Source organism: Nanorana parkeri, unplaced genomic scaffold (genome assembly GCF_000935625.1).
Source record: "Nanorana parkeri isolate BGI_ZX_2015 unplaced genomic scaffold, ASM93562v1 scaffold284, whole genome shotgun sequence".
Lineage (NCBI taxonomy): Eukaryota > Metazoa > Chordata > Amphibia > Anura > Dicroglossidae > Nanorana > Nanorana parkeri.
In genome coordinates, this window is record NW_017306552.1 from 396,255 (window position 1) to 422,761 (window position 26,507).

Consider the following 26,507-nt stretch of genomic DNA (forward strand, 5'->3'; position numbering starts at 1 on the left):
AATAGGGCAGCAGCATCACAGGATGTTATAAGTAAAGTAGAGATGAATGCAATAAGCCATTCAGATGAGATAGAAAGGAGGGACACAGCCATCCAGTGCTGAGCTATAGGTTCAAGAGCTAAATATATCGGCCTAGCTGGGGTGGAGATGCGAGCTTGCATGCGTATACTGACCTCTTATACCGGCAGGGTTGGCGAGGCAGACCAATGGGCCATGTACCAGTTATGAAAGGAACCTCTGTAGGCTTGATGGAAATTATCTGGGACCCCTTCCCCACCCCCCCACTACCCTCGCTAATATTCCTACCCCTCTGTTCCTCTTCACTCCCCCCCCTTTTCTTATCTCATTCTTATTACATCATTTCTAATTTTAAGTATAGACATATGAAGGGCCTAGTGCTCACAGATCTGTATATGGTATGCAGGGGCACACTTCGCCAGTTAATGTTGACAGGATGTGAGATTACCGACGCTGAATACCGACCCCATGTTATTCCTTGCGTATTTTCCTGAAATGCCTTATGTATGATCTATACGATGCTTATCTGTATTTTTTGTATTGATTGTCTGTCTACTATTTTGAAAAAATTATAAATAAAGAATTTATTTAAAAAAAGAGCTAAATATAAAATTATCCGCTCTGGCAGAATTGGGGGGGCAGGGAAGCGGCAAACCTTTTAAAATCAAAGAGAAAATGCACCATTTCTACTGGAAATCCATGCATACACAACCACAATAAATGTAAAAGGGAACTTGGCTGAACAAAAAACATTTGCAGTACATTTCTGACATGCATCAACATTTACCCAGGTTTTGGTTTTGCTGCTAATATAGACAAATATCAGCTGCTCCTACCAGAAATCCAGTGAGCTCCTAACTTCCTGTTGTCATCCTTGCTCAGTTCTCCTCTGTAGACTACAGGACACCCCTGGTCATCTCAAACACATATGGAGAGGTGTTCTGTAGTCTAGTAGAGGAGAACCAAGCAGGACTGACAATGCTGCTTAGAACTTGTGTGAAGGGCTTGCTTAGCAATTATTTAGAGTATTTCAAGATGACAGGTTCACTTTGCACTGGAAGATGACAGCTGAAGAATGCATAACCATCTGTTTTGCAGTTACTGTATGTGCAGGCAGTTCCTCTTTTAATCACTTTGATGTGGGTAAAAATACTTTACTTTATACTCTTTTCCTTGTTCAAGCAATATAATTCTGCATTTTAAACTAATAAGCCAAACAATTTTATTACAGAGGGCTATAAAGCAGCACCGGAGCTATCCGATGATCTTGCAGTGTGGAAGGTCTCCCACCTACAAGCTGTTCTTTTATGGTGTTTTATTGCTGTGCAGGGGAACAGTACATGATAAAGTAACAGATTCATGTAAAACCGTCACACCCACCTGCCAGAAGCATCAATTATAGAATTCTCTTTGCTTTTGTTTCAATACTTTCTCACACATTAACTAAACGATTTGCCGATCTTCAATGTGAGGAACGCAGAAGGTGATGAATACTAAGTGCTCTCTAAAGCCTCTGTACACAGGCCATACATCCAAACATTCAGGTAGAGAGCGTTCGTGCTATTCTGAGAACTGGGAAACGGAACACAAGCGTTGTACAGGATAATGACTTTCACGTGCAAGGAACAGAAGGCAGATTGCCTGTGGGAGTGAAGCTGGCAATCTAACTGCCCATGTTCTCCAACACCTGTTTCCCTGGCAATCACTTCCTGCTACTGCCATACCCGGGAACAGGGAGATCCGTGGAAATCTGCAATGATTTTAAAAAAAAACCCTAACTAAATGACATTTACTTTGCATAAAACAATGCTTGTCGTACAAAACTGCCATCCTTTGTTGCATCTCAGTGCTACTGATCTTCTGCCATCTCTTTGCATCCACGTTCATGCACTCCAATGATGTCTGCGTGGCGTTTCTCAAGGCAGGATTCTGGAAGGTGAGCCATGCCCATGTAATGTGTGTTAAAGTCTTCATTGGAAGCTCATGTGAGAGGGTAACACAGAAGGACAATTGGGAGACAGGAACAGAGAGTTGTCGCCCTATAACAGGAAGTGCCTGAGCAATGGCCTTAATTACAGGTTCAGCAGATATCGGGCCATATTTTCTAAGACTGGCGGTTGTTGAGGAATGCCAAACCCTTCAAATGTAACAATTTTTTTGCATACAAATATGTACTTTAAAAGGAAAGTTGAAATGAAAATTACCAGCGCATGAAACGAGGACACAGAGAAAATTCCCAGGCGGCCCATGGCAACTTTTGTCGGTCGGCTTGCAAAAGCCAGTAAGCGTTTTGGGTTTGGCAGTTCGCCCCCCTGCAGGCTGGCAAGATAGCAGCGATAGCGGAACAAATCCATCTGGAACTGCTCGAGGTTCTGCTCCCAGACGAAGATCTGCCGAAAGAGAAAACTTGTCACAAAGAGAACAGAAACTGAATAAACGGAGTTATAAATAGATACATAAAATATTATTTTTGATTACTGAAATTTATTGTTAATAAGGTTTAAATAAAAAGATTGATATCCGGCAAATTCTTTAAGTAACCCTTCAGCTCAAGACAATCCCCCATCGGCAGCTGTTGCCAGACAAGAACAGTCTGGGTGCACAAGGAAGAGACCCTAATAACTTAAAACAAGAAGTCTCACTGAACTTAAAACTAAAATATTAGAGCCAAGTAAAGAACTGTGACCCACTCTCATTAGGAAAAAAAACTGGTGCAAGTAGAGGTGCCTACACATACCTGCAGCCGCTTTCCAAACCCACTTATGGACGAATTTCACCTTGTTCTGTCAGGCAAAGCTTCGGAATATTCCTATTAGCCAGTGAGGTTGTCCATCATAGATATGAGGCTTAGTGGCATGTTAAGACACTTCCTAGAATTGTTGGAGCTTTGTCTGTCAGAACGGCTTGGCTTTTGTGCATGGCAGAAGAGTTGCTGCACTTATGTGTACCTCTAGATTTATACCATCAGCAGTTTTTTATTATTTATAGCTGCTCTCCAAAGATGGTCCATTTCACGTAGTTTAGGGCTTAAGTGAACAGGCTTTGGGCTTGTGTCAATAGCATGAGTATGACATCAGTTGGAGAGATTTCTAAGATCATTCACAATTTATTGACCAGTGTATTTAACCTCCTTCTGACCTGCTTAAAGCAGGTTTTGCATTACTAGAGACTATAGGGATGCAAATACAGCCTGAAGCAAACAAAAGCCAGATCGACACAGGCCCTTATTCAGTAACATTTGTAACTGCAGCGCTGTCTGGCCCGCATGCCCAGAACTACAGGTTACCAGCCTGCACGGAAGTTGTGTCACTGCTGAAAATCCGAATGTGTGAAAAAGTTTTGTTGGAATCCTTACCGGATATCACAGTTGCTGGGGAAGGGTGCTTGTAGTGACTGCGCATGGCGCCGCTTGTTGCACAAATCGTATCGGGAATGTCACCAGCACACCAAAAAGTCCTTTAAGGATCACCAAGTGTTCATTTATTAAAGGAGAACTATGGAGGTGAGTGCTTTTCACTCACCTCATAGTTCTAGCCGACCTGTGACAATGAGACTGTCACAGGTCCGCTTAGTAGATCGGAAGGTGAGCGAACACATACCGGCGTTCGCTCACCTCTCGATCCTGTCACAGATCTCTGCTGTGACAGGGGAGGGGCTGGATTCCCCCCTCCCCGCTTCGATCCGCCAGCGCTGATTGGCGGAACGGACGGGGGAGGGTACAGCTGGCTCTGCCTCTAGATAAGCAGAGCCACCTGTCAGTCATGCAGCTGGGCGGATCCAGACATAATTGTCAGGATCCGCTTCAGCTGCGGCGTCTCAGTATACCACGAGCTACAGCTCGCCGTATACTGAGCCTAGGGTGACGGGAGGACGCTAGTTGTGCCCTCCCGTTACCCTAAGGAGAACTATGGGGAAAAGCCTTAACATCATAGTTCTCCTTTAAGAATCACGTCAAGTCCTGGACCCGAAACCGCTTGTTTAAACTTGACATGGTTCTTAATTAATGAACGCTTGGTGATCCTTAAAGGACTTTTTGGTGTGCTGCCGACATTCCCCATGTGATTACTGCTGACAATCTCTGGCTCTCTCACCAGCCTAAGGCCAACCAAAGAATCTCTAGGTGTTTGTTCTACAATAATTATGCCTCATCCTTCTATATGTTCTGTTTGTGTAACCTTCTCACACATCTGAAACAAAGAAAAATGTAAATACTTTTTTCCTTAAGTAGACATTTATGGTGAAGGCACAGTGCCTCACAGCAAGATGTCAAGAAGAATGAGTCATAATTTGGGTGTTGTCTATTAAAATGTCCAACAGAAAAAGGACTTGTCGCATTTGAGTTATTGCTCAGTGAACACTGAAGAGTCACAATACAATGGGGTGTGACTGAGGGCCACACAGGTGATGGAAAACAATGTTTGCTCAGGGAACTTCTTACCACAGGTTAAACCTGGTTTATTAAGGAAATTAAATCTGTTAAAATCATTTGGCCAGGAGGTGTATGTAATGGGCTCACATGGCACTTCTGGCACACTCTAATCAGGCAAAGCTTTAGCGCTTCCTGGTAAATTTCCACGGTGCCTCGCAACCATCCACACAATAGGAATTTATGAGGGTTGTTCAATACTACCAGGAGTGTTAAAGCTTTGCTCAGTCAGAATGGTGCAGTACTTTATACAGGTCAAAGTCACTTAAGGACAACACCTACCAGCAAACCAATTTTTACACTGAAGGCAGAAAAGAATCGGAACATAAAAGGTCACGTTTGACCCAAGTTGGCTATTATATGTTGGCGTACCTGATCAAGGATGGTTTTCTTCTTTTTATTGTCCGTCACAGAAGAAAGCTGCATCTCTCCCATTTTCTTCATCTTCTCATCCATGTCTATCTTCTGCTCCAGTTTTTTGATTTCCGACTTCAGCAGTTTGACTGTGTCCTCCTTATGATGCTGCCTGGCTACGGTGGTGGCACAAGCGGAATGGATGGCGGTGATCCAGTTCTCCAGCTCTGTCTGGCTGCTGGTCTAAAGGAGCAGAGAAAAACAAGGGACCCATTACAACTATTTGACAATAAACCTGTGGACAACGCATACCTATACAAAGCCTAATCTCTATATATAATTGGAATACATTTTTTAAGCAGATTGGGAATCACATATACGTCATGGAAATGTGGACCAAGAAGACTGCCTGCAGCAGTTCATCACAATTCATTAGTTATCTTTCAAGTGTAAGTAAGGAAATGGACCAACCTACTAATTTGGACTTTGTTATAAAATAGCTTTCAAAACTAGTTTGGGAATATGAGCCTAGGGATTTTTGTTTGGACATTGGAGACAACATCCCCATTCTTATGCCATCTGGTTTTCAAACTCGGAATACAGCCACCAATTAGCTTTCAACTGCATTTTTCATAGTAGGAGTTTGTACATCAAAACTAAAATCTCAGTGGTGGCTTTGAGCCTTAGTACCCGAAGAAACAAAACTTTTAAATAGTTAGAGTGGACAGGATTGCTAAATTAAATTGATGTGGACTTTCTGCACTCCGAGTCCAAAATTATTAAACATTTTACAATCAGGCAAGCCACTCAGTGAAGATCGTAATGAGCAGGATTGTAGATCTACTATGAAAGTGCGGGAAGATAAGAAGGGGTGCAGTTAGTATAAGAGCACTAAAAGACTATATTGTGTTGGCCTCTAGCATGGCATCACCATGACAGACACATGGGACACATGAAAAGCAGTTAGTAATGTTTTATAGGGAGCAAACCTCTGGCACTCCTAATTAAAGCTTACTATACATTTAAAAATCTTCACAAACAAATCACCTTCAGATCCACCCTCAACTTTGCAGTGCAGGGGCTTGTCTGATTAAATACATAATAGACTGAACTGTTCAACTAGGCCTCTACATCCCACCAGTTTAGTAAATATAAAACCTATTGGCTAGAAGATGCTGAGAGGAAGAGGTAGAGGAAGAGGTAACAATTTGTTGGATTTCTTCGACATGAAGGACACAACACACTAAAGGGGTTCTAGCCTAGATGCAGCTAAAGCTTGGTTGAGGTCTAGAACAAAACAAAGAAAATAAATACTCTTTATTGCTCAAGAGTGGCAGACAGTCACCAAATGGACCTCCCTGTGCCAGAATTATTTTTTGAGAAGGCCGAACAGAGGTTATCTATGAGCCAAAATACCTTTCTTTCACTTTTCAGTACAAAATGAAGCCAGCCTATCAGATGCCACTTTGTAAGAGTAGCACTTGTACTTTCTCTACGTGTTCCGTAGAATTAAACGGTATTGTTGCTCACTGATGTAGCAGGACATGTGCCAGAGACCTGTGTGTTATTGCTGGAAGAGGACAAGTTTACTCTCAGCTTTCTGTGAATGGAAGTTTCTTAATGAGTCTTTAATGGCTCTCAAGCATCAAGAGCAAATATTTGGGCAAGGAGGCGCTTCCAGCACTGTCTCTGAGGAATGCCATGAGCAAAGCTAGAAATATTTCACCTCAACCTGTCCACCAGCCAAGGATTACTATTACCCCTGTGTGACACGTTTCAACCTGAGAAGTCACAGAGTGATGTTCTGTGATTAATAACTAGCTCAGTAATAAACACATAGCCTGTACATAGCTGTTTAAGACCTAAGCTGGCCATACACGGTGAAAATCTTTTAGCAGAGCATTCGATCTTGCCATCATTGCGTCACCCACTCAGACCGGATTCTTGAATGGAATTCTAGATGTATTAAACTGGTTTCTTTTGTGCCGTGTACTTCCTGACCCACAGAAGCGGACAGTCCAATGTCCCTATTACAGTCATATAAGGAGTCTCAATCAGCTTTACTCTGCTGATTAAAACTGTGCAGAGCATTAAGACGTTTCATGCAGCTTGCCACATCCATTTAGATATCGAAAGTTGGGATGGATCATTTGCTATTCAACCAGCTTAGGCCAAGAATCGCAAAATGGAATCTGTCGGATTTTGCAATGGATGTAAGGCTTAGGCTGGGTTCACACCTGGACGTATGGAATATGCGCGTTTTGTGCCGCGCGTTACCGCGATTTGCGGTAAAAGAACCGCGCGACAGACGCGCATTTCCGAGGGCTATCCTGTTGTATCCTGATGGATACGCGCGGCAAATACGCCCCAAAGAAGCTCCTGTACTTTGGGCGTAGGGCGTTTTCAGCGCGTTGTAAAACGCCCAGGTGGGAACCATACCCATAGGCAATTATTGGTATTCACATGTTGAGTGTTTTACAGCGCGTAGGTGTGAACCAGGCCTAAGTCTTTAAATGATCAGGTGACATTAGCCCAGACTGGGTTTACAGGGTAAGGTTAAAGACGACCTGTAGAATGGAAGCTCAGCCCAAAGGTCAAGCAGAGGGCAAAGGACTAATTACTAATATTTCCTGTAGGATCCCTCCAGCTGATCTTTACTCACCTACGGACTTGCCATGGCTTGTTCTGTACTGTGCCTCGGTGAAGAGGCAGACAACTTGGCAGAGGAACAGGGCTACACTTCTTTTTCAGAGCTGTCCCCCTGATGACTGATGGTTAGATGACTAGTGTGGTAATGATCAAGAAGCAGCAAAAAAAAAAAAAAGAAGGTGGATGAAGCACAGAGCCACAGAATGAAGCAGAAATATCCTTGCACTGCAGGTCCTCAGGTTCAGCTTCCTCTCCAGCAAAGAGAACAGTGAGTAGCACAGTAGTCACATCACCAAATCTCACTCCACATCTTGTGAGACCAGCAGTCAGAGGCAGCAGTGCCTTAGCTGATCCCATACTGCAGATATACAGTTATGAGAGAAAAAAGGTACAGGAACGCAATTACATTTTGCAAAATAAATTTAGTCAATTTAGCACAATTACCATTTCTAGAGGTTCTCTACAAACAGCAAATCACTTTAAGTTCAGGTCCACTAAACAATTCGTGGACAATATCAGTGAACTAAGGGGCAGAGAAAATGAAAATAGATTTCATGAGATCTATAAGATCATCTAGGGCTCATGCAAATAGGCATACGGCAGAGCAAATGCAGGCATGTTTTCATACAGCATAAAACGTGCCTGCAATTGTGGCACCCAGGAGCCACAGCTGCTGCGGTTTTCTGTTCATAGCAATGTATGAACAGGAAACGCTGTGCTTGGGTGTACGCCCGCAAACATTAGCACCGGCGTGTAAATGCGCAAAGTTTGTGAGCGCAGAAGGTTGCTGACAGGGTAGATTTAAATAAGAGATCAAAGAAATTGGTGCCAAAAAAAAGTGACATTCCCTCCAAATTAGGATCACTTGTGAGCTGCAGGATTTGCAGCACTTCCAGGGAACAGGTGAGGCTCAAAGATCTCTAGGACTCTTTTAAAGTAATGAAAAAGCCAGCAAATAAAAGTCATGTTTTCTCAAGTTCTTGCATGCTGCAATTACCTGCATTTTATGTTACATGTTGTGATCATTAAATCATACAGGCAGCATCAAAAGCAAGAAAATGTAGGGAGCCAGTTTAAAAAAAAAAAAAAAAGAAGAAGGAGTTCAAACGCAGATTACTAAACACATGCTAACTAAACAGTAAGTACAGCAACAAGAAAACAAGCGATTTATTTTTACTGTGCGCATTCATCAATTTTAAAGCTGCATTAAACACATAAAAAGAATGCACCCATGTAGGCTTTTAATGTTTCTAAAAAGTACCGTCAGCTTTTCTTCAGTAACTTTTTGTTTTTAGTTTTTGCATTAACTTATGTAAATGTGAGTGAACCCAATAAACATGAGAAAATATCACGTTATCTCTCAACATTGCAGCCCACCTCAGCACTGTAAGCTTTGAAGGGCACCAGTCACAGAAAATTTTAATTTCAAGCAAATCACTAAATATACAGTTTCAATACATATATTGATCCCGCCCCAGGGATTTGTTATTGTGTTCAGCTGGTCTTGTGGTTTATCTAACCCTTGCCTAACTGCATAGCTAGCAGTTTCACGGGTCAGCTTTATTGCTCCCTGGTCAAAATAGCCGGCTGGAGGCAGAGAGTGAAACAGAGAGCTACAAAGCTGGACCAGCAAACAAGGGTGTCACAGGTGCAAAGCACAAGACTGGCTGCACAGAAGTACAAAACCTTTGGCAAGTAAAACTAAAATTATATATATATATATATGTAGCGCTCACCCCCGAAGGAGCCGCTGAGTTTGAAATAGGTTCTCCTACCTGTTGGTTCCAATTGCGACATTTTAGAGGGCGCTACATATACATACATTATATATATATATATTCTCATTCTTTTTTTTTATTATTTATTTTATGGTCAACTTTCCTTGAAATGAACCTATGGCAGTGAAAATAATTATGAACATTTGCATGACACAGCTGAGAGGAAAACTGGTTGTTGAATACGTTTGAATGTATGATTCTATTTTTAAGTACCACCAGAAGCCATATTTAAAGAACTTGTGTAAATCACTTCTGACGGTTATTTGTATAGCCATAAGCTCCTCCCCCTTTACAACGGGTCATCCTTTGAGTCTGATGACAGGTTAAAATGTTGCAGAGATTTCACTGGTGAGATTCTGGCAGCATTTCCGCCAAAACCACCACGCTGGCAGCATCTCTTTCACGTGTTGAGATCATATGGGGGGTGTTCCGGGGAGTGATGGGCTATCAGATCATACAAGTAAATGTCTATGCCGATGGCGTAATCATTCAAGTTTAGCATGCACGTGTTAGGTTATAACTCTTTATTGCATTCTTATATCACCCCTCTCCCCAATTATACATGTCTCATTAATAAAGTGTTCAAAAATACCTGAAAAAGAGGTAAAAAAAACTTAATCGTATGACCGATCCAACCTTTTCTCCTAACATGGTCGGCGGTGGTTGGCAGACAGCTTCCTCAATGGAGAGGTGTGTGCTGAATAAGGGTCTACCTGTCCGATAGTGCTTTGTGCCCCCAGCAGCACTTGACAAGTACGCAGCTTGGCATAGCCACATTGGAGTGAGCCAAGGAATCCTAATCAAGATCACCAACACTCACTATGATGCATGGGGAAGGTAATTACGAAACCCTTTTACTCTAGAAAACCACATGTGGCATCAGGAAAGAGCTGTGTGAAGGTGACTGCTGCACAGCCGCAACATAGCAAGCTGAATGCGGCAGCCAGTGAGGACTCTTGTGCTAACCTAGCTTTCCATGACAGTACTACAGATCAGTATCCAGACTGTGTATTCTGTAAAGCACCGAGATAATTTTACCTAGAGAGGTACGCCGCGCAATAAACATTCCAAGAAGCATACTGGCTTTGACAGTTGCCATAGCAACCCTGAAACTGCGCTGCAAGAAGAGTAGTTCCCTTACCGCCATTTCAACTTAGATCTTGCTTTCAAAGCCTTATCCTTATGGCAGCCTTCTTGAAGGCCGGGGCCTGAGGCTCCGCTTTCCTTCTGTCCAATGCGGCCTAGTGCCTTGTGGAAAATTCCTAATTTGGCAATTTTCATGCTGTGAAAAGCTAAGCTGTAAGACAAGGTTCTATTTGCTTACAGCGACATGTTAACGATGATACATTTTTCTACCGCGTTTAAAGAAAAAAGAAAAAGCAAGCTTAAAGAGAACCAGTCATGCCAAAGCTTATGCAATAAGCTGAATATTCCGATCCAGGTGAAACCAAGTTCTAATCTCCCCATTCAAAGCCCAGGGCCGAATGTGCCCAGCTATCCTGACCTCCGGGATAGAAATCTCCTCAGTGGGGTCCCACACAAAAATGAAAAAAAACTTGAAGTTTTTTATGTGTACCCTCTCAATCCGATACAAAATACACGGCTCAAATTTCCTCTGAATTCATGTATGAACTTTTTCATAATTTCATTATTAGTTTATTTCTACATATGCAACGTTTTATTTTATACATTTTTAAGTCTAACAATAAGGCCCGCTATGTAACAGTGTACACTAGGGGAGACAGGTTCTCTTTATGGATACATCAGAGGTCTGTTCTTCCATTAAACCCAGCCAAAATATAAAATAAATGGAATTCGAGACACAGCATTCCTGATCCTCAGCTTGTCTTGCTCTCGGTACTGTGTGCAGTGTTCAGGGCTCAGTACTTCACTGCATTACTGCAAAGAAAACCGGTGAAGTGGAACTTCTTGAATGTAGCTACAGAGTCCCTTTGTATCCATGTAGAAGTGATGGTGTGGCTTTACAATACACTGCACAGACATGGCAGCAGACTAAATTGCAGCTAAGAACTAGTTTTGGTTGCCCACCATAGTATAAGGGCTTAGGGCTACGTCAATGGGCCTGTGATGATGGCATCAGTTCAGAGAGAATTCAAAGTTCACCGACTACTCCTCATAACCTGCAGTGGACCTGCTTTGATCAGGTTTTGCAGCCCTACAGACTTGCATGGGAATACTGGCAATGCAAAATCCATTTAAAGTATATTCTGTTGTCAAAGGCCTAAATTTGGGTGGAAACAGTCAAAAGCGTCAGAACAAATACTGCAGGACGGGGTCAAGGGCTCAGTTCTGGTCAATACTGGTAAATGAATAGGCTTCCACCCTAAACTAGACCTGATGTCTGTGATTTAAGGAGATTAGACTGTCAGCCTGTTTGGGGACAGTGGAAAAAAAAAGTTGCTTTGCAGAACGCAACAGGAGTATGCACTTCTTTTTTAGGACTGTCACAACTGTAAATCCTGTAGGCAGAGTACATTTTGCTATGACTAAGCTTCAAGTACATTACCAGCACTGAATTTCATGAGTAGCACTAGACTGTGATCTCCACTCACCACATAAGCTACAACAAGTGGGAGGTAGATGTTTGATTACAGCTGACTCCTTACCGGAAAAAAGTCAATTTATAAGAAATCATATCACTGTAAAAGTAATAAAAAGTGAACCAAATGGACCCAATTGGTACAGATTTCCATTCCCATCTATAATAAAGAGGGTGTATACACCGCATAAAAAACAAAACACAAAAACACACAAAAAAACACACAAAAACTACTGGTATGACATGATACGAGCCTGCCTTTAGCTCAGCCGTCACAAAATACCTAGTGCTTTAGGGTATGGTATATAACCTCCAACGTGACAGTGCCTGGGTCATGACATGCCAGTGACATGACAGAGGGGTGAGGTCAATATGCTTAACATTTATAAAAATTGGGATAAAAAGTAATTGGTGAGAGCTAGACACCTCCATGCCAAACCCTTAGTCCATGGAATCCCCTCTGCATGTCATTTGCTAATAAAATTAACAGGTAAACCTTAAATTAAAAAAAAATAACTTGCTTGGATAAGCTGTACTCTAGTACTCTTGGTGAACAGTTTGCCAGCGTCTACTGCAGAAGTGTAATGTAAAGTAGCCAGGAGGTGGGCCTTCTTCAGCTTTTACATTCTTGAGCCTGTTAGCCCAAGATGGTAGGCAGAGATCAAGATCTAAAAGTAATGCAGTGCTGTGAAACGTCTGCGGCATGTGAGAGGTGTAGGAACTGCCAGTCTTGTATAATGAGGCGTCTGGATTTAAAACAGATGTATAGAGGCTGTATGGGAACCAACATGACTCAGGTTTATTCCCAAACGCAGTCTTAGACTGTTCCTAGATGTAAAGAAAACTCTATCCAATGTCATTGTTTAGCAGCTGTAGAGCTCAAACCTTTGACCTCCACCTTCCTCATTGATCTGTACATGGTACACGGTATCGTGACTGATGGCATTTTATTTCCAGAGTCCTCAGCTTTACATTTCCTTTGGCGTTTCTCATTACAGTACAAATAAAAGGCAGGATAACATAATGGGATCATTTTTTTCCTGGTTCAGAATGACTTTGAAGAGCAGTCACACATCCAAAGAACAATTAAACATGTGCTTGAACTCCAAGCAGCAACAGGCATGGTGGCGGGGGTAGCTTTTCTAGACTGATAACAGGATTATTTTTTGTGACCGTTCAAATTAAAAATACTGCCGTTCTTTAAAACAGGGAAACAAATGTCTATGTAGCAGGGCTGGACATTCCCAGGACCTAGGTAGCCAATGCTCCTTAAAATTTACAACTGGTTCTTAATGTTTGAGGTTTTCTCTATTTGCCATCAATGGAGCTGGCTCCTGGATTGGACAAACTGGCTCATGAATTTCATAATATTTGTCCACTCCTAGTTTATAGTTTCTGGACCCAGTTATTGCTGATCGTGTGACCAAATTGCACAGCATTAATCACAAGGTCTTCAGGAAAGGGGCTAGAGAAGATGACATTTAGAAGGGGGGCTGGACATTATAGCTCTGCCTAAACACTGATCTCTTCCTTTGCAGGAGACCACATGACCAATGTTCTAATATATAGCGATATTAAGCAGCGCTACTGGAAGGGCTGATAGGTGCAGCTGGCCAAACTGTGGCTCTGCCTGAAAACGAATCCCTTTTTTGGCCAGCGATCACATGACTAACAAAAACTATTGTGAGCAGCACCACTGAAAGTGCTTTTAATCTAAAAACTCACAGGATAAAAAGGAAGTATTTCACATCCATCTGTTTCCCTATCCATCACTTAGGGAAACGGAAGGAACCCATCTGCTTTATTCTTTTTGTTACCTTTCACGAAAACTATTTCGCAAGCGTGTTATAACACTAACTGGCTTTGAAACTTAAAACATATTTATTGTCCCAGTCATACTTTTTTAGGCACATTTTATTAGAACATTTTTACAACCTATGCTCCAAAAAAAAAGGCCAACAACTGAAAGAAATCCACATGGTTTAATAATACTAAAAGCACAAACCTGGAAGAGGAAAGCATCTCCGAGCGAATTACTGAGACAGAACACAAAGTCCTTCTTGGGGTGCTCCGGGACGGCTTGTACAATGCTGTTCTCCACCCACACGGCATGTTTCGGTATACTGTTGTTGTCAATCCCAGATCGGCCATCGCTCTCATAAAAAAACAGTGTACACCCTGCAAACAAGACACGAACATCCGTTAGTTTCAATGGTAATAAAGATCTCTCTCTTGGAACAATGCATGTTATCTGCACATCCCTACAAAGGATATTACCGAGGTGAACACCACATCCCTCTGGCAGGTGGTACCTAAAAATCACAAGATTAAGACTGTGTGTATAATAGTACATTATTAAACTACAACTGTTTTATGATTGAAATAAATGGGAAGCCTTGCAGAAGGTGATATCATCTCAGAGAATAATGTTTAATAAAAGAGATGGATGATACATAGCTTGACTCCACTTCTCAAATGAGGATTGGAAAGAAGTGTAGAAAAAACAAAACACTAATGCTCCAAAATTTCAAGTGAATCTTTCCAATCCCCAAGCATGCATGCAGAGGCACTTTTACAACTTGCTCCATCGGCCGTTTTAAACACACTGCTCCTTTTTGCATAATGTGCAGTCTAAGCAGACTAAACAGCACTGTTACTTGCATATGCAAACGTAAATTTTTTTGTCTATAGTCACATGCTAAGCTCTACATCGCCAAGCTCTTCTTGGTGATGTATGCAGAGAGCAGAAACTAATGCCCGTCATAGGAAAGCGGGAATGTATTTCATGTGCTTACTGTAATTGTGCAAGAGGTAAGATGGTGGCACCTATTAGGGCATCTGATTCCAAAAGGCGAGACTGGAACAGTGTTTTTGTATAGTGATTGGTAATCGGGGAGTTCTTCATAAGCTGAACAGTTCATATTTGGCAGCAATTTCTGCAAACATTGGCAAAGGAAATTGTTGCTTTAAACATATTTTCCTCCTCTCCTGCCTGGCACAATTTTACAAGACGGGGAGCATTGAGCCGGCTGTGCAAACATCTCTTCCTTGTGAGAAGGGGTAGGAAGGACAGTTCCGAAAACTTCCCTATACATGTTATGGTGATGCAATGTTTTTCAGCAGCCTTAACACTGCTGTAAAAAGAGGAGGGCAGTATTTCGTATAGAATAAACATTCATGACATAAGGTAGGACATTTCGTATGTCTCTTATCCAGAAAGGTCATGGACAGTGAAAGTCTGAGTCAGAAGACTAATACCCTTTCTACATCTACTGCAACATTAATTAATTTAAGTACGTGCTACCTAGAGAAACATTTCTAACATTAAAGCCCAAATGAACTTTTACTTTATATCACCTAAATACCAGGTGCATCTAGACAAAATATGTCCAAAGTCTGTTTTCTCTAAAAAGCAGCCACAACCTGTTTAAAAAAAGCATGTTCCCTGCCAGCAGCTGCAGAGAAGGACCCTTGCACTTTGTGAGAAGCAGTCATGTCTCTGCAGAGACCTGGCAAGTCCACGCCGAGTTAGAGCCAGATTTAAGAGCTGTAGCTCGGACTCAAGAGGTATATCAGACCCTCTGCAAAGAGATCACTGCTTCCCCAGAGAGCGCAAAGGTCTCACTCAGTAGCATGCTGGCAGGGGGTTGGCTTCCCTACTCCGACTGTAGAAAAAATAAATAACTGTAGGACATTGAACACCTTATTTTTTTGCTGCACCAGGAATGTGTTTAGCCAAGTTTAAACCGAAATTTCTGATTCTTCAGCTGACTGGCTGAAGACACTGTTCGACTAAAAATTTGTGGACTGGTCAAATGGAGGAATGCCAAAATCGATATATGTATGGCCAGCTTTAGGTCCGACACAGGTACCAGGGAGGTGGAGTGTCAGACGCCTCCATGCTGCAAAAGTTTATACTTTTGCAGTTCTAATGAGTTAATCCCTCTTAACTCTTTATTTTGGAAGATGCCGGATAGTTAGACCACTGAATCATTTCCTAAAGTTCTCATTGACTTCAGTGGCAATACCTCTACATTTAAAAGGAGAACTATGAGGTGAGTGATTTTCACTCACCTCATGGTTCTAGCCGACCTGCGACAATGAGACTGTCACAGGTCGGCTCAGTAGATCGGGAGGTGAGCGAACACATACCGGCGTTCGCTCACCTCTCGATCCTGTCACGCCTCTCTGCCGTGATAGGGGAGGGGCTGGATTCCCCACTCCCCGCTCCGATCCGCCAGCGCTGACTGGCGGAACAGACGGGGGAGGGGGCGGGTACAGCTGGCTCTGCCTCTAGATAGGCAGAGCCAGCTGTCAGTCACGCTACAGCTCGTGGTATACTGAGCCTAGGGTGACGGGAGGACGCTAAAAACCTTAACCCCGTAGTTCTCCTTTAAGAGAACTATGGGATAAAAAAGGTTACCCCATAGTTCTCTTTTAAAGAACGTCTCCAGCCAAATAAAAAAAAGTAGGGGACTCAAATAAAACGGTTTTAATTACCTGACCCTGGCTCTCATGACTTCCAGCGCTCACTTCTCTCTCTCCCCCCCCCTCCCCCCCAGCTGTCCTTAGACCACTGGATCCCAGGGGAAAAGAGGCTGCAGGGGTCACTAGCAGCCTGGATGGAGATGGCAGGAATGGAAATCAGGTAAGTAAAGCAGTTGCAACAGTATCCCATATACATAAACAAGCCCTACCGCAAAAGGTATGTTTTTTGTTTGCCCGGAGATGGGCTTTAAATAATCACTATTGAGTGACCCTTATAATGAAATGAATCTACATGTAGCATAATTCACAGGCATCTGATGGCAGAACGTATAAACCATTGAATTCTAGATCACTGAAATGAGAAAAATCTTCACAAATCTATGTAACTTGTTGCAATAAAACTGGCAGGGCATACTGGTAACAGGAGTTCCTCAAAAGCTTATATAGCCATAACTTTTTACTGGAACAATTGTCATTAACCGTCATTTACACCGACTTCAACATGAAACCAGTTTAACTCCATTAATACAAAGAAAGCCCAAAATGTACGTGGACAGTTTCATAGGGTTAGTCACTTCCATAGCGGATATTGACTACAATGACACTTGCAGATACAGATACAAAAGGGCTCAAGGGTCAAACATGACTCATAGCAGAGCCTAGTTTTACAAACTGCTATCCAAGTCTGATGTTACCCCCTAAACGATAACAATAGGAACTTTCACACAATCCAGACTTGCTGATATTCAACTCATGCACTTGGGGAAAAACCCAACATGAACTGATCCAGCGTGCCAGGAGCTCATCCAAGCTTAACACACAAAAACATAAACAAGACTCTCCCTGAAGGGATTAATTGGCTGTGTGCACAGCTATACAAGGCGGTGGAACTCCCTCACTATTAGGTGATAGAGATACAAGCACAGCTCTACTAAAGCTTCAATATTTCCTTTCCAGATTACTAAACGCAACCGGCCAATTTTCAGCTACAGGGCTTTTATACAGTAAGCTACACTTTCTTTTAAAGAGGACCTATCATTATAAGAATTAAGAATTTTCTGCTGATCGGACCACCTAGGTAATGCAAACAGTAGCAGGAAGTACGAAATGCATACAACCCTGGACAGATCGCCGTTCAGGGAACCCATAGCACATGACTAGATGTCAAGGCATTTGGTAAGGCTATTGCTGCCAAAAGGAAAACAGTGTCCAGACTGGTTATCAAGAGATCCCAGGGTAGTGGTTGTTGCAATTAAGATAGGTACTTTGTAGATTCTGCTACCGTTTATAAAATTAAAAGGAAGATTATTGAATTTTTAGGGTCTTTTTAGGTATACATGTGGATACGATGATCCTAAATACTGCTTGCTACCAGGAGATATATGCACAAACAAAAAGGAGTTTAAATCTACTTTAAACTCTAGGCTCTAGTACTAAGGCCCCGGCAATTTTTTGCCTTGGAGACAATAGATAAAAATTAAAATTATGTTTGTGGTCTTATTGCCAAGATTTTTCCTCATTACCTATACCTGCAATGTCTGTACAAGAACTGGGGGGATGATTTACGAGTGTCCTCAGGAAAGCACGGGGCAGCAATAAAATAATTGTCGGACGCTGTAACCCATCTCCACTGTATTAAAAATGTGAGCCTGTTAAATAGATTTCCCATCACTTCCTGTCCCCACGGGAAGTGAAGAAAAACCCATAAAACAAAACAAAAAGCAATTAAAAAAACTCAGAAGGGATCACACGTACCCCTCAACATCCCCAAGGAGCAATTGGTTACCTCCAGGAATACTTCACTTTAATTTATGCATTGCTATATACTGTATATTCCAAGATGGAGGCTCTCAGACTATAGTTAGGGACGAGGCAGTGTGGCTTTTCACGTATATTTGCAAATATGTGCAATTAAAACCTCAGGTTTTAACGCAAATTGTTAAACAATGTAAATTTGATTTTTTTTTTTTGTGTGTGCTGGGAATTGTTTGTATGATGCCTGTTCTGTGGAAAAAACCCTTCCATGTAAATTAATTGGAGCAGTTGCCATTTTTGTCTAACCTATCCCTCCTCTATTCAAAACTGGACTGGTTTGATTTAGGTAAAACTGAGTCAACATAACTCAAAATGTATTGATAAATCAGTATTCTAATTCATTTAGAATGAAATGAGAAAGTCACATGACGCATGCATGCTAGAAAGGATCCCTTCCTTTTATTAAGTTTGACTAGTAGTAGGATGTTGCTCAGATTTAGATCCATGTCCAATCAAGAGTTCACAATTGAAACAACAGATGGGCCTATCAGGATCAGATGGCTTCTGTTGCTTTAGCTCAAACCCTGTTTTATGGATCAGTTTTAGGATATATGGGGATAGTTATATATAATACATTATATTTAAGAATTTACATGAAATGTTTAAATTGCTTTATGCACTGGAGGTATTCCATCCTATCAGACTCTTCTTAGTCTTCGATCTTAAACCAGGAGGATTCACACTGACTCTACTACAGTGGTTGCTATTAAATATTTCAAAGGTTATTATAAAATTGTAGAAGGTTGTGTAGCGATTATCCCATTAGTGGAAATTAGTTAATTGTTTTTAATGTTGTATTTCTGGTTTTCCCGTTTTGTCTGGAGACCTTTTTATGCATATAGATTTAATAAAGACCTTTAAATTAATGTCTTGTAATATGCATGTCTGTGCAATGCCTATGTGGACCCTCTCTTTACAAAGCGAATCGACTGACTACCAGTGTATAATGAAGTTGAATTCTTTTTTTCAGTAATACACAGGAGGAGTCTAGTGGATTCTCTCTAAGAGGAATTATTTATACAGATATGGAATATGTGGAATATACAGCGAGTGTTCTGGACATGGACATTAAAGGAAATATATAATGGTTTTAAAAAGGTTTTCCTTTTCTGCACATACTGTGGTCAGGACTAAAAAACAAAAATGTGATTCATGCTCTCCTTACATACTGTTAACAAAGCAATAGCACAAGCTAAAATTTACACACAAGTGAAAAAGTCAGAGCAGCGAACGAGTCAGAGCAGCGAACGAGTCAGAGCAGCGAACGAGTCAGAGCAGCGAACGAGTCAGAGCAGCGAACGAGTCAGAGCAGCGAACGAGTCAGAGCAGCGAACGAGTCAGAGCAGCGAACGAGTCAGAGCAGCGAACGAGTCAGAGCAGCGAACGAGTCAGAGCAGCGAACGAGTCAGAGCAGCGAACGAGTCAGAGCAGCGAACGAGTCAGAGCAGCGACTCCTCCCTTTCCTTCAGACAGCTCCATAGGAGGTTTCAATCAGAGAGAGAGAGAGCCTGAAAAGAAACTATTTCTGCCTTGCCCTCATTACAACACCCATATGCTTTGTGAATCCTGAGCCATAGAGTTTTTAATGGTTCGTGAAAGATTATAGATTAATAGTTAAATCATCAATTGAAAAACCCATATTCTTATAGAAAAAAAAAAATTAAAACAGAGCTATGGGCCAACCTTTTTTGGGCCACAACAGGCCCAAAAAGGCCTGTTGTGGCCCAAGGCTCTTTAGGGTCACAACAGGACATTTACTATGCCCTCCTGTGACTCAAAGCTCAGTATAAAGCAGGCTACTTTTTTCACTATATGCTGACAGCGTAGAGCCACGCTGCGGCTAGGAAAGATCCCGACAATATTGTTGGGATCCACCCCACTGCCTGATTGACAGCTGTGCCCACCCCTCCCCCTCTATCCCTCTAGTCAGCACCGGAGGATTGGAGAGGGGAGAATCCCTGCGTGAAGCGGTGACTGATCTCTGCAGGGAGAAAATAAGGAACTGAATAATCAGTGGTATGTGATCGCTCGGTTCTCCATTTATAGAGCCGAACTGTGACACCTTCAGGCTCTAATTATGGGGATGAGTGTATTTCACTCTGCCCATAATTTTCCTTTAAACCCTATTATATGTTTAGCTTTTGTGCCAAAATATAAGAAAAGAATAGAGGAACAAGGACCGAAAAGACACTGCCAGGTGTCTGTCATTGACTGGTAAGTGCAGCCCCATTCATTCCTATTGGAGAGCCATGCTCTACTGGATAGGTGGAGGCCACTATAAAGCATGGCTTATCCATAGAAATTAATAGGGTCACAACCCAGTGGGGACATATTTGCTGCAAAAGCTGTGCAGTGCAAGAAGAGGAGATGCTACACCGTGGTAATCATGGCCCTGCCCCTGTGTTTGAGACCTATTGCCGCCATCAATTTAAAAATTGCATTATTTTTTTTCTTAGAATGGTAAATTGTGTCAGTTTAAACATTTGATATAGTTTCTATTTTCTATTCCAAATAAAATAGGAGTTTATGAGATTTGCAAATCATTGCTGTTATGTAGATTTTACACAACGTCCCAACTTTTTTGGAATTGGGGTTGTACAAGTACAGATACTTGGCCTCACACACTCAAATCAATTACAGATACTTGTTTGTTTATGGTCATGTGACAGTTTTTCTAAAACAATATCGACTAATGATTTCAGGACAGTGGTGGAGCGCCAGAGCCCAGTCGCAGCTGCAACCCTGATAGTTCTCATGAAAATGCCAAGAATCGGCACTGGTTTCTGAACTGGTAGCTGTGCTTCCTTACCAAGACCTACATTGGTACATGTGCCCCCAAAAAAATGATTTCCAAAGAAAATTATACTCCTGCAAATAACCTGCAGCCATCAGTAAAAGTCATTAAAATGAAATGTAATATCTGCAATTTCTTAAACCTTGTCATCACACTTTAAAATCAAGCCCTGCTATAAAAAGAGTAATCAGCTGGATATATAGGACTGATCAAAAAGCATTTTGCTGATTAAAACCACATTTCTTCTCTGTAAGGGTGCCATACACATATGGCCACAGCACGCAAAAGGCAAGATCTATGACTGCATTTTGGACTTTTTAGTTATCCCAAAGGAAACATGTTCATCTTGTCAGTGGAACAATTCACAAAATGATGCCAAATAACAGAAACCGATACATCAGCCTCTGGACCACCTAGAATCTTACGGAGGTATGCTTTAGTGATATATATTTTTTTATACACAGCATTTTACTTTTGTAAATGATTTGTCCTGTTAGTTTTATAACTTCTTAATATTAATTATTTGTACTCTGCGTCCCCAGCTTTATGAAGAAGTTTATTGTAGATAGAACAGCACTTTAGCTTGCTCAGACAAAAGAGATTTGAACATTTCAAGCACTTACCGCACTGTTGGAAAAACAGAACTCCCATCTCCTTGTTCTCTCTGACATTTGCCCAAATGTCAAACAGAACTTTTTGAACACATACTGCCCTTTTGCTCATTTATTGCTCGTCTATGTCCCAGTTGGAAAGATTTATAATCCTCAACTGTGTGGTCACCAACATCGAGCAGCCGAAGCATCAATATTATACTAAAGCCAGGCATACACGGCTAGAATTTAATTTCAGTATCAAAACAATTGCTTTATTTTCTAATGGTTATTGGGGAAAGAAATCGATCAGCCTGTCCCTATTTTGTTAAACTGAAATCAAGCCTTGTATCCTTTTCTTTTTTTTGCAGACTACTTACCCTTTCTGGAGCCCACCCTGTTGATACTCATTGTATAAAAAGGAGCTATGCTGGATGAAACATATTTGACAGCCAACACTTCTGGGTGTGTCAAATGCCTGCTTCCCAACTGTGCTCTGTGGTCCTTCCTCTGTCCCCTACGTCAATACTATTGTTCTCTTCTTTTTCTATTGTTCTGCAGGGGTGAGAGGAAAGAACCACAGCGCCCAGAAGGGGATCAGAAGTCCAACATTCCTGTAAGTGTTGAATGTCAAAGATCTTTTTAGCCAGTATAGTTGTGGCCCATGCTAAAGGCAAGTATTACCCCTTTTCCTTGCAGGTTTTGTTTCAGACTGAAAACCAGTAACGGTATCTTTAAATACTGGATGGATAAAAAAACGTATCCAAGCCTGCAGCTAATTGAACATTTGAAATGCATGTATAGGAAAAAAAAAGGTAATGGTCAAAAGGACCATTGAGATGATAACCCCTTAGTGAGGATATATTTTGCAAAACAGGTAACATGATTGGCAGTTGGATCATCACATGCACTAATTATCAACCGATTCCTCTCAAGTAATCAAGCCCTGATGAAGGGACATTGTCAGTGCCACCGAAATTAGTAATAAGCAATATAGAAGTAGTGTTAAAAGTTCACAAACCTTTTAAAGAGACCCAGTAATGTTTCCATTTCCTGCGGGTGGCAAGTTCCACCTTCTTGTTCTTCTTGTGTACAAGGAAGTTCTTTACGGCCAGCGCCCCAGCTTTTCGCACAGTCCCTTGAGCAGCAGTCCGGAGGATGTCAGACTGCCCTGGAGAACTTAAAGTGCCACTGCTTTGTTCATCACTAAGAGCTGAATTGGCTTCCTCCAGGTTTTCCCTGCTGGCGCTGCTCATCTCCAGCTCCCGCCGGAAGTTCTCATAGACTCCTTGGAGGAGGGCATCTCCAGAGCTGCTACCACTGTCGCTCCCGATAAAGGCCCGGCTGACGGTGGGGGAGTAGCTGGATGTGGTGGCGTTTGAGCGTCTGGACATGAAGTCTGTGTCAGTGGTTGTTCCCTCGATACCACTGTCTGTAAACTCGCTGCCCTCTCCACCTGTATTGACATCCTAAAAATAAAGGGGAGGGGGTGTAAAAAAAATTACACAGTTACTCGGTGTTGTAGAAAGAAAAAAAAAGTAATATGTCAAATATCAATTTTGTCAAAAGACAGAATTTCCCTAACAAGAGTTCCCTCCAAATGACAGTACATGTTCTGCCAAAACCCTAATATAAAAGGAGTCTGGGCTCCCAATGAAAGCACAGAAAGAAAGGATTATACAGCAGAGTTACATAATGGTTAATTATCATCATTATTATACAGGATTAACATAGCACCAACAGTTTGCGCAGCGCTTTACAATATAAGGAATACATTACAATAACAATACAATTCAAGACAAGATGGTAAGGTGGTTGGTAACCCCTGAGCTAACCCCTTACAATCTAAAAGGGAGGGGGCAAGTGATACATGAGGAGGTAGCTATGTCGGGATGAATTGTTTGAGAAAGTGACCGTTCAGTGGCTAGGTTGAGGAGGACTAGGGAATGACTAAAAAGAGAGTGCATTGAGTGTAGTGAAGGTAAAACCCCAGTCACATAAATGAAGAAAAAAAAGAAAAATCATAGCCCATTGCAAAATAAAATAAAACATAATTTGCCTCAGTACTTACCTTCAGTCAGAAGCTTTTTTCTACAGTAATTTTTCTGCCCCTGAGGGCCTGTTCACACGACGTCCGTTTTCTGTGCTGACCTGATCCGTACGCTGCTGCGCTAAAAATGCATCCCAATGTATCCCTATGTGTTTTATGGGCTACAGTTCTCACGTGCGCAGTCCGTTACGACAGAAAAAATACTGCATGTCACATTTTGTACGGTCAGGAAACGGAGCGGAAACGCAAAACGCATCAAAAACGCACTGCATCTAACATACTGATAGTCGCACTCCAGCAAAAAAAAAAAATGCGGCCAAAACGCACTGCATCAGTAGCACCGTGTCTGCAGATCCGCACCTGATCAGGACCTGATATCATGTGAACAGGCCCTAAATGTCCCCAGTCTCCCAGGTTGATGGCCAGCATCATTCAACTCTCTTCCTCCGAGCCCAGGCTGTCATGAGTCCACCCTCAGCGCATGACTAAACCGCGAAGGAAAAGTAGAACAGTGCTGAGCTCATCTTTCTGCTTTTTACTCCGATCAATATGATCCTTTACTCCACATGAATGGATTGCGCTTCTCCTCCCCTCCCACTCTGAGCTCTGCTGTACAGGGACGGATACCGGGAGAGTCCGCAAGAGACGGATACCGGGACACATTTAGGTACTTACACGGCTTGCATTAAAAGATTGATTACAAGGCTGATTTGATTTGGGTCTTCTGTATCTGTATCGCTGAACTCGAGGCAAAGTAGGATCTTATGCTACTTACAAATTAAAAAAATATTATGTATTACTGAATATAGCGCTGCATTCAAATAAGTCTTTCATGTATGTTTGGAGTGAGCCTTTATTGGCTTAAACTTATATTTTCTTCAATTTGTGTGAACATTTCAGTTGTATTCACACACCAGCAGCTGTGATATGTTTGTGCTTTGAAAGGTAGGGTGGGGGGGTTCTGCTTTCTGCTCATCTGTAATGGATACTCCAGTCTATTCTGCACCTTTAGGTTGTTTTTAAAGTGATAAAGCAATTTGCAGCTCCAGGCGTATGTTTCCAACATACCTAGGATTCGGTTTACAGCCAAGTGTTTATGTAAGACTGTCGCCATATGTGCCGGAGAGGCATCTGCAGAATGGATCACATTGTGGTGACAATGTCACAAGCCCTTAAATCATTGGCAAGGCTCACTATTTACCGCAGGAGACCTGAACAAACACGGCATGTTCAAGGTCACAAATGGATGTTCCTGTTATGTCACTCAAACTCTCCAAATGGGCTTTAGTCCTCCGGAAAGGAGAATGTGTTGCAAAGTTTTGACTGTAGAATAAAAAGTTTGCCATTCCCAGTGTAGAGTTTACCATTGGCATGAGAAGATCTTCATCTAGTCTGGCTGGGCCAGGCAGGCATATCCAGTCAACTGGTTTCAAATTGGTTGACTGGGATGGGAAATATTTGATCTGGCAGGTTCCAACTTTTGTCCAACCACTGCTGCCTTCAATAAGTCAGCACTATATATATTATTAACAACTCTACACAAAAAAGAGTTTTTATAATGTTTACACTCACCAAGGAGACTACGTATTAAAAACGCCAGTCAGCGTTGTGCTGATTGCAAAATACTGTGCCTTTAGCACATATCACACAATGCACCCAGGATGCAGTACCATGCACTAGGTGTTTTAGCATGCATTTTCAGTGGCACCCCAGCACATCTCTCAGCAACTGCATTGCAGTGTGTGGTAACACAATACATTGCAGTAAAAAAAAAAAAAGCAACTGGCTCTAAAGCTATGTACACACGATGCTATACTTTTTCCCCCACAGCAACACAACACACTGGGGGGAATTCATCAAAACTGGAGCGGACAGAATCTGAAGCAGTTGCCTATGGTAACCATTCAGCTTCTCTTTTTAGTTTGCCCCAGATTTTGTCTGCTGCAGTTTTTATATATTCCCCTCCCTGTATTGCAGTACCGCGTGTTGCACTATGCTGCAACTCACAGCAGCTGGAAAGTGCATTGGGCTGTCACTCAAAATGAATGGCACCTAGCACATGGAACCACGTGTTTAGTGTGCTGTGTGACAGCGTGCGTTAAACACACATGATCATGCATTTAATGCAACGCTAAGGCGTAAACCAGCCCTAAAGCAGAACTCCAGGCACAATGGCATGATAACCAATCAGCTTTTCTTTTTAGGTTGTTCAGTTAGGATTTAAAAATGAAAGCGAGAGTGTCCAGCGATGATTGTCTATTCCAAACCACATGTAATCGCACCATGTACGTGTGGACGGAAGCTAAAACTCATACTCTACTGCACTATGCTGGAGCATGTTCTTATGAGATTCCCTGGGATCTCACCAGAAGAATGATACCTCCACCACCTGGGGTGCAGAACCTTACCAGGGGTAAGGTAGGTAAATGTACTTTATTTTTATTTTTTACTTTAATGCGGTGGATTTTATGGGCGAGAAGGCTCCAATTCATTAAACAGACCATGCCTGTTGGAACAAATGAGTAGAATGGCAAAGTGTTCAAATCTGCAACATTTTTATTTCTCCCCATGTCCTCCTGACTTCCATTCCTGATCACAGCTTTTTATAGGGACAGAAAGTTAAAAACAATTTACAGCTGGGGCATGAGAAAATCTCCCAATGGTGTGCCACTCTCCCTGTGACAACTGTCAAAAGTTTAGTCCGTTTCCATTTGGAAGAGCTTTACTCTGTGTCGTTTGTGTCTCTGGTACAGGAAGTCAGGCCAGCCTTCTCATACCAAGTACAGTACTTGATACAGATACAAGTACAAGTACAGATACTGTTCCAGCTCCTGGACTAGAGAAAAATTCAAAAGTTAGGAGGCAGCTGTCATTTTTAAAAAGGAGCACACGGAGCTCCTGGGATTTGTGCATCCCTGTTATAATGTATGATTTGTTTTTTATAAAAATATATAAGAGCTGCACCGATACCAATTTTTCCAAGTA

At 41.9% G+C, this 26,507-nt stretch overlaps 1 protein-coding gene across 1 annotated transcript in view; it reads right to left on the bottom strand.

Annotated features, from left to right (window-relative positions):
• Nucleotides 1-26,507, bottom strand: part of TIAM1 (T-cell lymphoma invasion and metastasis 1) — a 191,095-nt gene that overhangs the window by 79,249 nt on the left and 85,339 nt on the right. The window contains exons 3-6 of the mRNA XM_018557457.1: nucleotides 22,494-22,941; nucleotides 13,791-13,963; nucleotides 4,817-5,041; nucleotides 2,223-2,408 (exon numbers count right to left, since the gene is read on the bottom strand). Coding sequence (XP_018412959.1) covers nucleotides 2,223-2,408; nucleotides 4,817-5,041; nucleotides 13,791-13,963; nucleotides 22,494-22,941 — 1,032 coding nt within the window. The remainder of the gene's footprint in view (nucleotides 1-2,222; nucleotides 2,409-4,816; nucleotides 5,042-13,790; nucleotides 13,964-22,493; nucleotides 22,942-26,507) is intronic.